This window comes from Galeopterus variegatus, unplaced genomic scaffold, assembly GCF_000696425.1.
Source record: "Galeopterus variegatus unplaced genomic scaffold, G_variegatus-3.0.2 Scaffold4346, whole genome shotgun sequence".
Lineage (NCBI taxonomy): Eukaryota > Metazoa > Chordata > Mammalia > Dermoptera > Cynocephalidae > Galeopterus > Galeopterus variegatus.
Window position 1 is genome coordinate 66,278 of NW_007730457.1, and position 13,775 is coordinate 80,052.

At 34.0% G+C, this 13,775-nt stretch overlaps 1 protein-coding gene across 1 annotated transcript in view; it reads right to left on the bottom strand.

Annotated features, from left to right (window-relative positions):
• Positions 1-13,775, bottom strand: part of LOC103602908 (low-density lipoprotein receptor-related protein 12-like) — a 67,952-nt gene that overhangs the window by 8,551 nt on the left and 45,626 nt on the right. The window contains 3 exon segments of the mRNA XM_008587353.1: positions 11,613-12,171; positions 12,174-12,314; positions 12,317-12,682. Of these exon segments, the coding sequence (XP_008585575.1) occupies positions 11,613-12,171; positions 12,174-12,314; positions 12,317-12,682 (1,066 nt within the window).

Consider the following 13,775-nt stretch of genomic DNA (forward strand, 5'->3'; position numbering starts at 1 on the left):
AAAGAAAATGTGGCATATATACACAATGGAATACTACTCAGCCATAAAAAAGAATGAAATTACATCATTAATGGCAATGATGAGCCATGTTGGAAGGCTTAATGGAATATATTATGTTAAGTGAAGTAAGCCAGGCACAGAAAGATAAATACTGCATGTTCTCACTTACATGTGGGAGCTAAAAAAAAAAAAAACGAGCTCATATAAGGAGAGAGTAGAAATGAGGTTACTAGAGGGTGGGAAGGGCAGGAAGGAGGGGGAAAAGGAAGACGTTGGTTAATGGATACAGAATTACAGCTAGATAGAAAAAGTTGTATTCTACACTAGTGCTAAGTGATATAATCAGCAATATTGTGTATTTTCAAATGGCTATAAGAGAGTTCAAATGTTCTTATCACGGGCTGGCCTGGTGGCACACTGGAGAGTGTGCCGCTTGGGAGTGCGGTGGTGCTCCCGCCGAGGGTTCGGATCCCATGTGGAGACTGGTTCCCACTGACTGGCTGAGCGCCGTGCGGGCGCAACACCGAGGGTTGCGATCCCGTTGCCGGTCCCCGGTACGGGCGCGACACCAAGGGTTGCAATCCCATTACCCATCAGTAAAAAAGACAAAAAGGAAAAAAAAATGTTCTTATCACAAAGAAATGATCATTGTTTATGGTGGTGAATATGCTAATTAGCCTGATTTGATCATCACACAGTGTGCACATATATCAAAATATTACTCTGTACCCCATAAATATACACCATTATTACACATCAATTAAAAATGAAGTCAATGGGCCGGCCCGGTGGCGCACTGTGCTAGTGCGCCGCTTGGGAAGCGCGGCGGCGCTCCCATCGAGGGTTCGGATCCCACATACAGACCGGTTCCCACTCACTGGCTGAGCGAGGCGCGGGGGCAACGCCGAGGGTTGCGATCCCGTTGCCGGTCCCGGTCCGGTACGGGGGCGACACTGAGGGTTGCGAACCGTTGCCGGACATGGAAAAAGACAAAAAAATAAAAAAAAATAAAAAAAAAAAAATAAATAAAAATGAAGTCAAAAAAAGAAAAATAAATGCTAATTTTTAACATTTACTAACTGCCTAAATATGTTTATTTAAAATTGCATCAATACTATGACCTCAAATTCAAGTATGATGCTAAGGCAAATTGTTTTACACTTGTGTTTGTAAAAAACAAATATGACACAACAATTAACATACTTGACACAGGAGCTGAGTTAATTTGAGATTCTTTTAGGAAACAAGCTAAAACATTTAAGGTAAAACTTTCTCTACTCAAAATTCTAATAATGGCAACTTAGTGTTTCTTAGGTCTCAGATACTGTGCTGTGGAAGATTAAATTAAATGTCACAAATTCTTTGCTACTTCTATTATTGAGAGTGGAATCATTTCTTTCCCTGTTGACTCTGGGTTGACCTTAGTGATTTGTGTGTCAAATAGAATGTGGCAGAAGTAACACTCCAGGATTTCTGAGACTTGATCGTAAGAAGCCTGGCAGCTTCAGCAGAGGTGTATTGGAACACTCATTCTTGGATCCCGGCTTCCATGCTGTAAGAAAGCCCCACGGAAAGGCCACTATGGAGAGGGTCCGAGGCTCCTGACTGGTGGCCCTAGCTGAGTTCCCAGCTGACAGCCAGCACTGACCCACCAGCAATGTAGGTGAGCTCTTTTGGGAGTATATCCTCCAATCCCAGCAGATGCCAAGAGGAGCAAGATGGGCTGATTCTACTGTGCTCTTCCACATTATTGATTTGTGACCAAACTGGATGACTATGATTGCTTTAAGCATAAAGTCTGGGGATAGCCTATGACCAGAACATGTGCTAATAAAGGCTTTACAAATGTCATCTTAATTTATTCCTCACAATAATCTTATGAGGTAGCTATTATTATCCTTATTTTAAGATGACAGAGCTGAGGCACAATGAGTTTGCATAGTAATCCAGGTCTGTCAACTCCAATTTAAAGATGGGTAATTCTCCTAATTGACAAATATGACTTGACTTTATGATCCATCTTATTCACAAGACAACTTTCGAGTTAAAGAGGAAATCAAAACTAAAACTTAAGAACACCTGGAAAATAACAGTAATGACACTAACACATCTAAATGATTCAGCTTAAGCAGTACTCAAAATTAAGTCCACGTCTTAAATCTCATATTAATAATTTAGAAGAAATAAAAATAAATAAGTGCTAACTCAAGGAGCTAGGAAAAAAAATTAAGGAAAGCAAAAAGTAGGAAATGTACTAAAGTGGAAACCCACCAATTAGAAAGAAAAAAAAATTACACAATAGAGACATCCAAGGCACAGCACACTGGGGGAAGCAAAACACGCATACAATAAAAAAGTAGGTCAACTGTTAGCTATCTTAATCAAGAAAATAAGGGTGCATGCATAATATGTAATAAGGGGGAAAAGACCCCCGTTATGCATAGCAGAGGACGAGATAACTTTGCTCAACTCCAGGAAAATAAATTTAAAAACTTGGATGAAATGGATGGTTCCTGATCCAAGATAAGATGTAAAAACTACATGGACCAATTACCAACAAAATTGTCCAAGTGCTGCCTGCCAAATACCCACCAGAATGAGATAATTTGACTGAAATCTTCTTAAGGAACAGAAAATTCCAATGCTATTTAAACTGATCCAGAGCACTGGAAAAAGAGGAAAGTTTCCAAACCCACCAGCATTAAATACAAAACTTTCTCAAAGATAATGGGTGCATGCACACACATACACATACTAATCTCACTGGTAAATATAAATGCAAATATCGTAAATAAAATATAAATCACTATCTAGCAATATATTAAAAATACACATGGCCAAGTAGAGTTTATTTCATGAATACAAGAATGATTCAAAATCACTATCCCATTGCTGGGAATATACCCAGAGGAACGGAAATCATCAAGTTGAAGGTATACCTGTTCCCCAATGTTCATTGCAGCACTCTTTACCATAGTCAAGAGTTGGAACCAGCCCAAATGTCCATCATTGGATGAGTGGATACGGAAAATGTGGTATATCTACACAATGGAATACTACTCAGCTATAAAAACGAATGAAATACTGCCGTTTGCAACAACATGGATGGACCTTGAGAGAATTATATTAAGTGAAACAAGTCAGGCACAGAAAGAGAAATACCACATGTTTTCACTTATTGGTGGGAGCTAAAAATAAATAAATAAATTCATGCACACACACACACACACAAAAAACCGGGGGGACAGGGGGAAGAAGACTTAACAAATATAATTCCTTGAAGTTGATACGACAAGCAAACAGAAAGGACATTGTTGGGTGGGAGGGGGGAGAGGGAGGAGGGAGGGAGGTTTCGGTAATGGGCCACAATAATCAACCTCATTGTATATCGACAAAATAAAATTGAGAGAAAAAAATAAAATAAAATAAAATCCTTGCCAAGGGCAAAAAAATAAAATAAAATAAAAAAATAAAATCCTTGCCAAGGGCAAAAAAATATATAAATATATATTGACAAAAAAAAAATCACTAAATATATTAATAAAATTCATCATATTAAGGATCAAAAGAAGAATCATACGATCATCTCCACAGATGTTGAAAATGGCATGTGATAAAAATTCAACATAGGTTCTTAAAATTTTTTTTAAAAATCGGGATCAGTAAATACTCCTCTATATGATTAAATGTTATCTACCTCAACCCAGTTCATTCTAGTCAAAGTTATTTAACATTATCCTAGAAGTGCTAGAAAGTGCAATTAAACATGACACAAAGAGGTATGCAAACTGGAATGAAGGTTATTGTGTAGCTGGAAAACAAAATAATTAACTGAAATACTGTTTAAAAATATAAATGAAGTCAGGGGGCTGGGTAGAAAATTAACATAAATCTTTAGACTTTATGTATAATAAAATTATGTTAAATTATAAACAGAACTTCATTAATAATTATAACAAAAAAAATTTGTAAGAATAACCTCTTTAAAAAGTATGAGATCTCTGTAAAGTAAAATGCATCTGGAAAAAACCAAGCCAAAAAAAAGACTTAAATAGTCACCATTTTTCATAGGGCACTATGATTTAGAATAAAAAGCTTCAACATAATAATGATGTTAAATTTCCTAAGTTAATCTAGAAAATTAAAACTGTCTAAAGGGGGAAAAAAACAAAAGTATGTATGAATTTGTTTTGTGGAACTCAACAAGTTGATTCTAAAGTTTAAATGGACTACTTAAAACATTTTTAAATTATAGTTATTAAAACAACATAGAACTTGTACAAAAGGAGAAAGGCAGATCAATTGAAGATTAATTAGAATCTAGAAACACACCTAAATAATACGGAAATTTACTATATGGAAAAATCCCATTTCAAATTAGTAAGAAAAGGATGTATTTTAATAAACAGCTTTGGAAAAACTAGGCAGTCACCTGGGGAAAAAAAGTGAAACCCTAAATTCTGGACAGATCAATGATTTACATGTAAAAAATCAAATAATGGAAATATTCAACTTTACTTTTAATATTAAACTCTAATAACATATTTTCCCCCTTGAGAAAAGATGCAGAAAATATATACACAGTAAGTTACAATTTGCATTACTGTATAGGGCATTTATGAGGGTACTTCAAAAAGTTCATGGAAAGATTGTATTATCTTTCAATTCTATTTTTCCACAAACTTTTTGAAGTACTGTCATATATACATATATGAATACATTTATGTATGTATATGGTATTTCTGGAAGGATATACAAAAATCTGGTATTGGTATTTCTCTCTTTCAAAGGGAACTAAAAGATGGGTGTTAGAGGTAGGAGAGGGATTTACTTTTTACTGTTTGAACCAGGAAGATGTATTAATTAAAAAAAATAAAGCATATGCCAGAAAACAAAACCAAAAACCCTATATCTTATAGTATATTATTAGTAGGACCTAAAAGAAGATTAATTTGGTAACCCAAATTCTGCCATTAAAATCTTCTGTAGGGGTCTGAACTGTATGTGAAAATAACATAAAAAGAGAACTGATTGTGTTATTACTGTGTCTTACAAGACATATCAATTAAGAGGCAATCTTCTGAAGGCAAAATAATATCCAGGTCCTTTGGGAATTTTACCCTGGAGTACTGGTATGTATAAGCTATACTGGTATGTATAACTATAAAGTAGTTAAGGAAGAATATACCTCCTTTCATTTTTCTTCTAGACATACTGCATATTTTATGGCCTGAATCTGTATATACACGAAAATTCAAAAAAAAAAAACCCTTTGATTTAAAAAGTACCTCAAGGCAATAGAAAAAAATCACTTTAATTTTTGATACATATTAAAACATTTTAGTCAGTTCTTCCTGATGGCATAACACGACGAATACACGAGACCTCAACCATGCTTTAAAATGACATTCAACAAAGTATTTAAAATTTAATAAATAGCAATAATCACACACAAATACATTTTTCATACTCAGTCATTAAGCTACTAAAACAGACACCTGAAGAATAAATAAATAGGAACTGACAATAAAAAAAAATATGCTGGATTTTGCAATTCATTCTACCTAAAAAAGAGGGGTGATCTGAATGATTTCTTAATTTTCTTTTCTTCAAGATTGTAGCATGATACCCCCATGAATAAAATATATTGAAAAAAGTCACTCTTACAATAATGCAGTTTTAAATACAACAAATAAATATGAAACTAGCACAGCATTTTCAAGTTGTAATAAAAAATGCCCTCCCCACCCCCCATAAAAGCTATGGAAATATATAGTCACTGTGGTAGCAAATAATAGTACTTAAAGTGATAGTGCTTGTGCACTAAACTCATCTGAGACCTTGATATGATTTTAGTGCAAATCCCTAGGGTCCAATACAAGCATAACCCTACATTAGGGAAAGACATTACCAGTTGGAACTTAACTTGTACAATTTTTGTACATATTTTATAAAGTTCAAGATAGTAGAATATCTTCATCTGCTTAATGATGTCTTTAAATAGAGATGAAAAAAGAAATGACTTGGGATTTTACCATTTGGTTTGTACCATATTAGAGTATTAAAGTCAACATCAGAAAATCTATAAAAGAGTTTTGTTTCTGCCATCAATTTATCTAATTCTACCTAAATTTTACATCAGTGCATTTAAACATAAAAGAAAAATTGTTAGAGAAAGTTTTCTTCCCTTTGACAAGTTCATATTATGATAAAATCCAATCATAGACAAATTGTTATACAAACAAAAACACAGGTGAGTATAAGGGTTTTTTTTTTTGTATATTAACAACCTNGAATATATTATGTTAAGTGAAGTAAGCCAGGCACAGAAAGATAAATACTGCATGTTCTCACTTACATGTGGGAGCTAAAAAAAACGAGCTCATATAAGGAGAGAGTAGAAATCTGAACCCTTGACCTCAGTGTTATCAGCACCATGCTGTAATGAACTGAGCTAACTGGCCAGCCCTGTTTAAGATTTTCTTGATACTTCATTTTATATAGGCAACTTTAAAGTAATATTTAATGTCCATTATAAGTTATTTTGTTTAAAAACCTCACACAGTAATCCAATCCTAAAAGCATATCAAAGCTAGAAAATAAAATCATTTGATACTTCTACAACTAGGAAGGTAGAAAAATCTCTACCATAATTCACTAAGTGACTTAAGGAATATGAAAATCAGGTCCTTATCTGTTTTTTTTTTTTAGAACATAGAACAAATTAGACTTGATTTATAAGGCTGAAACTTTCCAAAACATGTGAAAATTTGTTCTCAAAGATTTGCTGAATGACGATTTAATTATATTGTCACAAATAAAGGAATTAATATATTTGTAATATAGCACAGAAAGTAACAAAAAACAACAAAAAAGCTAAAAAAAATTTACTTGTTTATGGCACTACACAATGGTATGCAGACATCTGGATTTCTTCTCAACCTTTTAAAGATTCTTTTCTTTTTCTTTTTTTTTTTTTTGACCACTGGTTGGTATTGGGTTCTGAACCCTAAACATGTTTTACTTTCTACAGTTTAGTATTAAATATAAAATACCATCATTATTCTTTGAAAACTGATGATTTTTAAATAGTGCATATGTAAAATAACCTTAAAAAAATCTTTTTTTCTAGATGAATGAGTCTACAGATTGTTTTTTAAAGATGTATAACATTTACATAAAGTAGTCTTTAAGCTCCATCTAGTGGTTATAAGAAGGAGTATTCAAACTTGAAACAGCTTTTATCAACCTGGCATTTAGTGTATTTAAAATAGAGTATTTCCAAATGGTGGTAGTTTCCCTCTGCTAAAACTCATGCCTCTTGCCTTTACCGTCACAGAAAAAAGAAGTGAATAGAAAATGGAAGATGTGAAGCTTATATTTTCCATTTCTGTGACTGGTATTGCAATCATTTGTGATTTCCATATAGGCCTTTTCTACAGTGCTTTGGGCATAATTCATGGAAAGCTAAGAAGCTATTATCATAGGAATATTTCATAGTCTAGCTTTAATAAAACACAGACTTTCAATAAGAAATTTGGGTATAAGCACACATGGATCTGTTATGCAAATAAGTAATAATTTTCACCAATTAAGAGGTATCTAAATTTAGAAAAACAAAACAACAAAACAAAAACTACTCGTTCACATCCCTAATGAACTTCTCCATAGATTTGGTACTCAGCATTCAAGTTGTAAGGCTCTGTGTGAGCACTATGTTATTTTATCCAGCAATGAGCAAAAAAGTCTCTTCAGATATCCCTCCATGTTATGCCGCTATCGCCAGCAAGGTCAACAATGCTTTTGGCATACTTTAATGCCAACTTTAACGTTATAGTTTATCATAGTGAGGTGCAGCTCTCTACTTAGTTAAAAAGTCTGTTTAATTAAAAGATTGCCAATCTAACATTAGATTCTATGAGGAGACTTTTTGAATATTTTGGAAATAATTTTTATATACTTCTTCAGTTTACTTAGAAAGCATTTTTATTTTGAGTGAGATAGTAAATTACAAGATTATTTTTCTTTTTAAAAACTGCTATGGAAATTTAATAATTTGTTACAAAAAGTTTCAAACTTGAGAGTTTACTCTCATTAATGAATAAAATCTAGCTTACTATTCATAAACACATTTTATTTTTAAATGCTGTTGAAGTAGAATTCTCACACAACATTTAATTATAACCTTAGAGAATGAGGTAGTGTACAGTAAAGAACTTAACCTTACCCAAAGGCTTTGTCCTTGGTTTCTGGGGATGTGATCTCTAAGCCCTTGGAATGTCATGACTGATAGAAATGTCTTTGCTTGGGGGCCTTGGGCCAGCCAGAGAGTAACTCTGTGATTTAGGATGGAGGCTCTAAGTCACACCAACAATGTGATGAAGGGTGGGGGCTTTGGGTCATGTGGTATCAGGCAGTCTCTGGAGGGGTTAGAGAATGAGATTAGCCATAAGTACAATTAATCACGGCCATATGAGAGAGCCCCAATGAAAACTGTAGACACAAAGACTAAGGTGAGCTTCCCTGGTTGGTAATATTTTGTGCATATCATCACACAACTGTGTAATGCTCTCCTATCTCTATGTGGAAAGTACCACCGGAAGGTCCATGTTTGAACCTGAACTCTGTCCTGTGTATGTCTTCCCTTGGCTGATTTTAATCTGTAACCTTTACCTGTAATAAACCATAACCATGAGTAAACAGCTTTCAGTGAATTCTGTGAATCCTAGTGAATTATCAAACTGGAGGGTGGGTGCAACTGGTGTAAGGAGTGAAGGCAGTCTTGCTTGGCCTGTGCTCCTTCTCACTTAGTGTTTAGAGGTGGTGGGTAGTAGATGATGGAGCAGGTGAATGGAATTAGCTATGGTCTGAAAGCCTACTTAAAAGGAAACTTTCCCCGTAACAGGGATAATATAAAGAAGCTACAATTTAGGTTTTTCCCTATTTTGCACACAAACTTCCAAATTATTTACTTAGCAAATTACATCAGGAGAAATGTTTTAAAACTACAAATTCTCACCAAAGATTCCCTAAAAGACCCAAATAAAGTGACAGACTGTAGTCAGAAATGTCTTTTGCCAAAAAAGAAATGGTCTTCCATTTGGAACAGAATTAAATCACTGGGAAACAATATTTACAATTTTTCTTAATCCTAATACTGAAGAAAATTTTTATAAATGTTTCTTAAATGAATCTACAGTTTAAATGTACAAACTCTTATGCCTAAAATGAACCTGAGCACACATTTAAGCATTGAAAAAATTATTTTTAAATTGCTGAGAAATTTAAAGAATTCAAAAACATTAATAAAGAATTAGTTACTATATAAAGAAAATGGTATATATTCTTAAGTAATATAAAATCCAGCCTGAGGAAGTTTTTCCTCATGTGAGGTGGAAATGTTAACTTCATTTTGATTACTTTTACTTCTGACTGGTTAATCTAGCTTAATATATTACTAGAATATTAATTTTAGCATTCATTCTTAAATCTTCTAAATAATCAGTTCAAGTAGAAAATAATTTGCCAAACTTGCTTTTGAATTTTAATGCACTGAATTATCCTAAACAATAAAATGCTTAAGAATCTCACAACCAAATTGGAAGAATGAAAAATATACTCCTGTAATTTGTAGTATTTGTTAAAATATAATGAAAAAAATTATAATTTCAAATCTTCCATATATTTAATCTTTGACCTGACTGCGAAAATGCTGACAGTCAAGGGTCCTTGTCTTACCTTACACACAGGCATAGATTTCATTTTAAGAGGTACTGAAATAGAGATCATAAATTACAATACACCTGATTAGGCAAACAAACAGGAAAATCTTCAACTGGTGGTATTAAACCCTGAGCGATCAATTGTCCATAAGAGGGAGGGGCTTCTCTTCTTAACAATTCTGCTTCCACTCTTGACAACTGTTTCAAAAGACCTTCGAGAACAGACGGGGGCAAAAAATAGTTTAAAAAGGGGGCAAGGCAAAACAATAATTTTCAACTCGTAGTAATTAAACCAATCTGAATATGAATATAGTTGATCATTTTTAAAGGTTAGTTATTCAACCAACATTTACTGAATATATGTGGGGATAACCCTGCACTGGGAATACAAAGACAAATCAGTCTGCCTGTCTTCATGGGGCTTTACACTAGAAGAACCCTATAGATCACTAAGTTTTAATAAATTGGAAATCCCTTTAAAAGTTAAAGAAAGAAATAAAAATACTAGATATTTAATCCCCAAAGAATATGCGGTTGGGCGGGGGCAGACTTTAGGTGACAATATTTGAAAGTTCTCAGAAGATGCTTTATTCATTACATCCAAGGCATTTATTTTTCAGATAAGAACGTGAAATGAATCACCAAAACTTTTTAGGATAGCTGGTTCTTGAACTCAGGACCTCTGACTCTTCATTGTGCTCTTTTGTTGCAATGTGATAAGTTTTCTGGCCATTTATACTTGCTCAAAGAAAAGATGCAGCAATTATTACAATATTGTGCATCTGTGTGTCATCTACTATCTTAGATGTCTGGTAGGTAAAGTTCTTTGTTAAATGTATTGTTTGTAACTAACCTGGGAGTGAAGGTCATTGTCTCCACAACAGCCTTCTGGGGACCTCTCTGACATTAACTTCCCCCAGATCTACGTTATCCTGCACCATGCAGAAAACTACTGTCTCAAAGTCATTCTTTAATAGTTAACTGTGTCTTAATGAACTAAGAACTCTGAAGTGTGGCTCTTACTGAAGTCTACAGCATGACATTAGCCTTGTGCTCCAGTCTTATCTCCTATTAGTCCTTCATAAGTGTCTTTGGCTCCTGATAAGTTGAGCGTGTGCTCACTCTAAGCACTGCTGGGCGTTCCTACTTCTATTTTCCTTTTCCTTTTTCTTTTTTTTTAAACTACAACACCTTTTTCCTATCTACATTCTACTCATATATTTCATTGGCACCTCACCAATTAAAGCCTTTCCACATCCTCCCATTGGATAAGGTACTTTTGACTTTTATACCAGTTAGTCTTACAGTTCTTAACGAACTTATACTCCTGTCTTCTTACTCCATGCACCAATTCTTTCCTCATAACTGTAAACTGCTTGTGATATTATTCATTTTTCTATTCACCTGTATAGTGCTTTGGTCACAGTTCTCAAATATCTGGAATTGTTGAATTAATATGAAGGCACTTCAAAAAGTTCATGAAAAGATTCATATTATCTTTTTTTTGAAATATTATCTTTTAATTCTATTTTCCATAAACTTTTTGAAGTATTCTTGTATTTATAAAAACAGTAAAAAAAAAAAAACAACAACTGAAAGTTGCAGCTTACAAAATTCTGATAAAACAGATTAATCTGAGAATGGGAGTTGGTAAATATAAATTGGCCTTTCTCACATCATAACTAAGCATTTATTAGTTTGTAAAGTGTTTAGCCTTTTGAGTCTTGGGCTTTTCACACTAATCTCATAAATCATAAACAATATTTATCCATTTATAAACTAATACAAAGTAAAAATACATTGCTAGTCATTAAAGTAGTTGTTTAAAATATTTGGGCCATGCTTTTACTGTAGAGAGCATGACCAGTATTGTTTTGTTTTGACACTGACCTTCGTTCAAACATTCTCAGAGAATAAAGCTTACAAGTACATCCCAGTGCAATGACGAGTAACAAGCCACAAATAAGGCTCCCTATGACGGCTGCAGTTATGACTCTGGTAGGCACAATTCCTGGGCAGTTCTCCTCATCGCTCCCATCACCACAGTCATCTTGAGAATCACATACCCAGCTTTCAAACACACAACGATTATTTTTACAATGAAAATTTCCTGGCTGGCAAAATAAGCAGTTTTTTTCATCTGATCCATTTGGGCAATGATTCTGATAGTAGCAGTGATCAGAACGAGGATAACACACACCATTTCGGGAACATGGAAATTCTTCCTTTTGGCACATGGTACAATTGATTTCATCCCTTCCATTTGGGCAATGCCAATATCCATCACAACGCTGCTGCTCAGTATAAAACCTCCAGTTACCTCCGCAGGTTATTTCCCATGGCAAACAGAAGCCATCTAGCTGGTAAGTAGCATTAAATCCCCTTGCAGCGTTCACTTTATCGGCACAAAAATGTACCCTTATCTGTCCAGAAGAAGAAACAACTGTAGAGGTACATGGGAATCAAAAGCAGTTGTTAACACATGCAAAAGCTTGTGTGGATTTTCCTCTAATCCATCATATATTTTGACATAGTCACTATAACCAGTACCATCAAGTTTAAAGTCAGTGAAGCTCAAAATGACTTTATGATATCACCAGTGTCTATTAACCAAGAGCAATTGCTTCCAGGCAGATAAAAGTCTGGATAATTGGGAGAATTGAAAGTACCATAAAAATATTTTAACCATTGCCCACAAGTTGGCACATCACAGTCTATCTCATCTCCTAGGTCAAGGCAGTCAATGTTCACATCACATTTTAAGGATTCAGGGAGGCAAGCGTAAACTTTGGTAAAACGGGATAGACACTGGAACTGGTTCTAAGCACAGGGCTGAAAAGCAGCAGCTGTTGGAGGATTCGCTTCTTTGGCACAGATCTCTTCATCGGAACTATCTCCACACTCATCCATGTTATTGCATTTCCAGGCTTCTGGTATACACTTTCCATTACCACAACGAACTGATCACAAGCACAGTTTGGTTCCTCAAATTTCCTTGGGAGGATGCGGGTAGGAGAGAGACGGAGAGGGAAGCAGAAAAAACATACTCCTCAAAAGATATATAACAGCAAGTGGTATTTTCATAATAAACGATTAGGCCCAAGTGATAGGGGTTAAAAAAATCTTATTTAAAAAAATGGGTTAAGTTCTAATGACAAAGTAGTACTGGCACATCAATTATTCAATAATTCAATTTATCGAATGCTGATTACTTGTTCCATAAAAATCTTTGTATTTTGATCTAAAAGGAGAAGGGAACAATTCTGTTTTTGCAGACAGCTATTTTACTGCAGAACATTTAATAAAATGATGTCAGATACACAAGCCAATAAGACATATTGCCTCAGAATTTTAAATAACTTCTTTCATAAACACAATTAAAACAATGACAGACTTTTTTTAATGAAGAAAAATTTATCCACAACAATCACCTGTTCAAATAATTTTTTCATATTGTTCTGTAGTTCTTGTCTCTCTATATATGTATGTATACATAAATATATATACACACACAAACACACACTATTTTGCTATATACATGATAGTGTATTTTGCAAGCCCATTATTTAGACTCAAACTTTTGCCAAGACTATCATAAGATCAACTTTATAGTGTTTATAATGTTTCATGTAATCAGAAAACAGTATTTCCAATTTATAATTTCTATTGTTTTAACATGACTGCAAAATACTACATGAATCTGAGCTAAAGGTATAAATTTATTCATCAAAATAAAAGGAAGGGGAGAAAAAAATTGAGGTGCTTACAGAATTCTGATTACCTTTGAATACCATACTAAATATATAACAATAATGAGATAGGGAAAGGCAACCAAACAACATTAGATTCCTGCAGCACCCAAATTGACAATTTTGGGCCAGTACTTACTTTTCACCAACAACTTATTTATTGGTAAATAGGTGACTTATTTGTCGGTTAATAGCTAAATAAATATTACAACAGCTGTGTTTTTAAGAAAAAAGATAAAAAGTAGCATATGTTTGCTAAAGGAGACTATGTAATCTCAAAAGATGCAAAATAATTTTTAGCAAA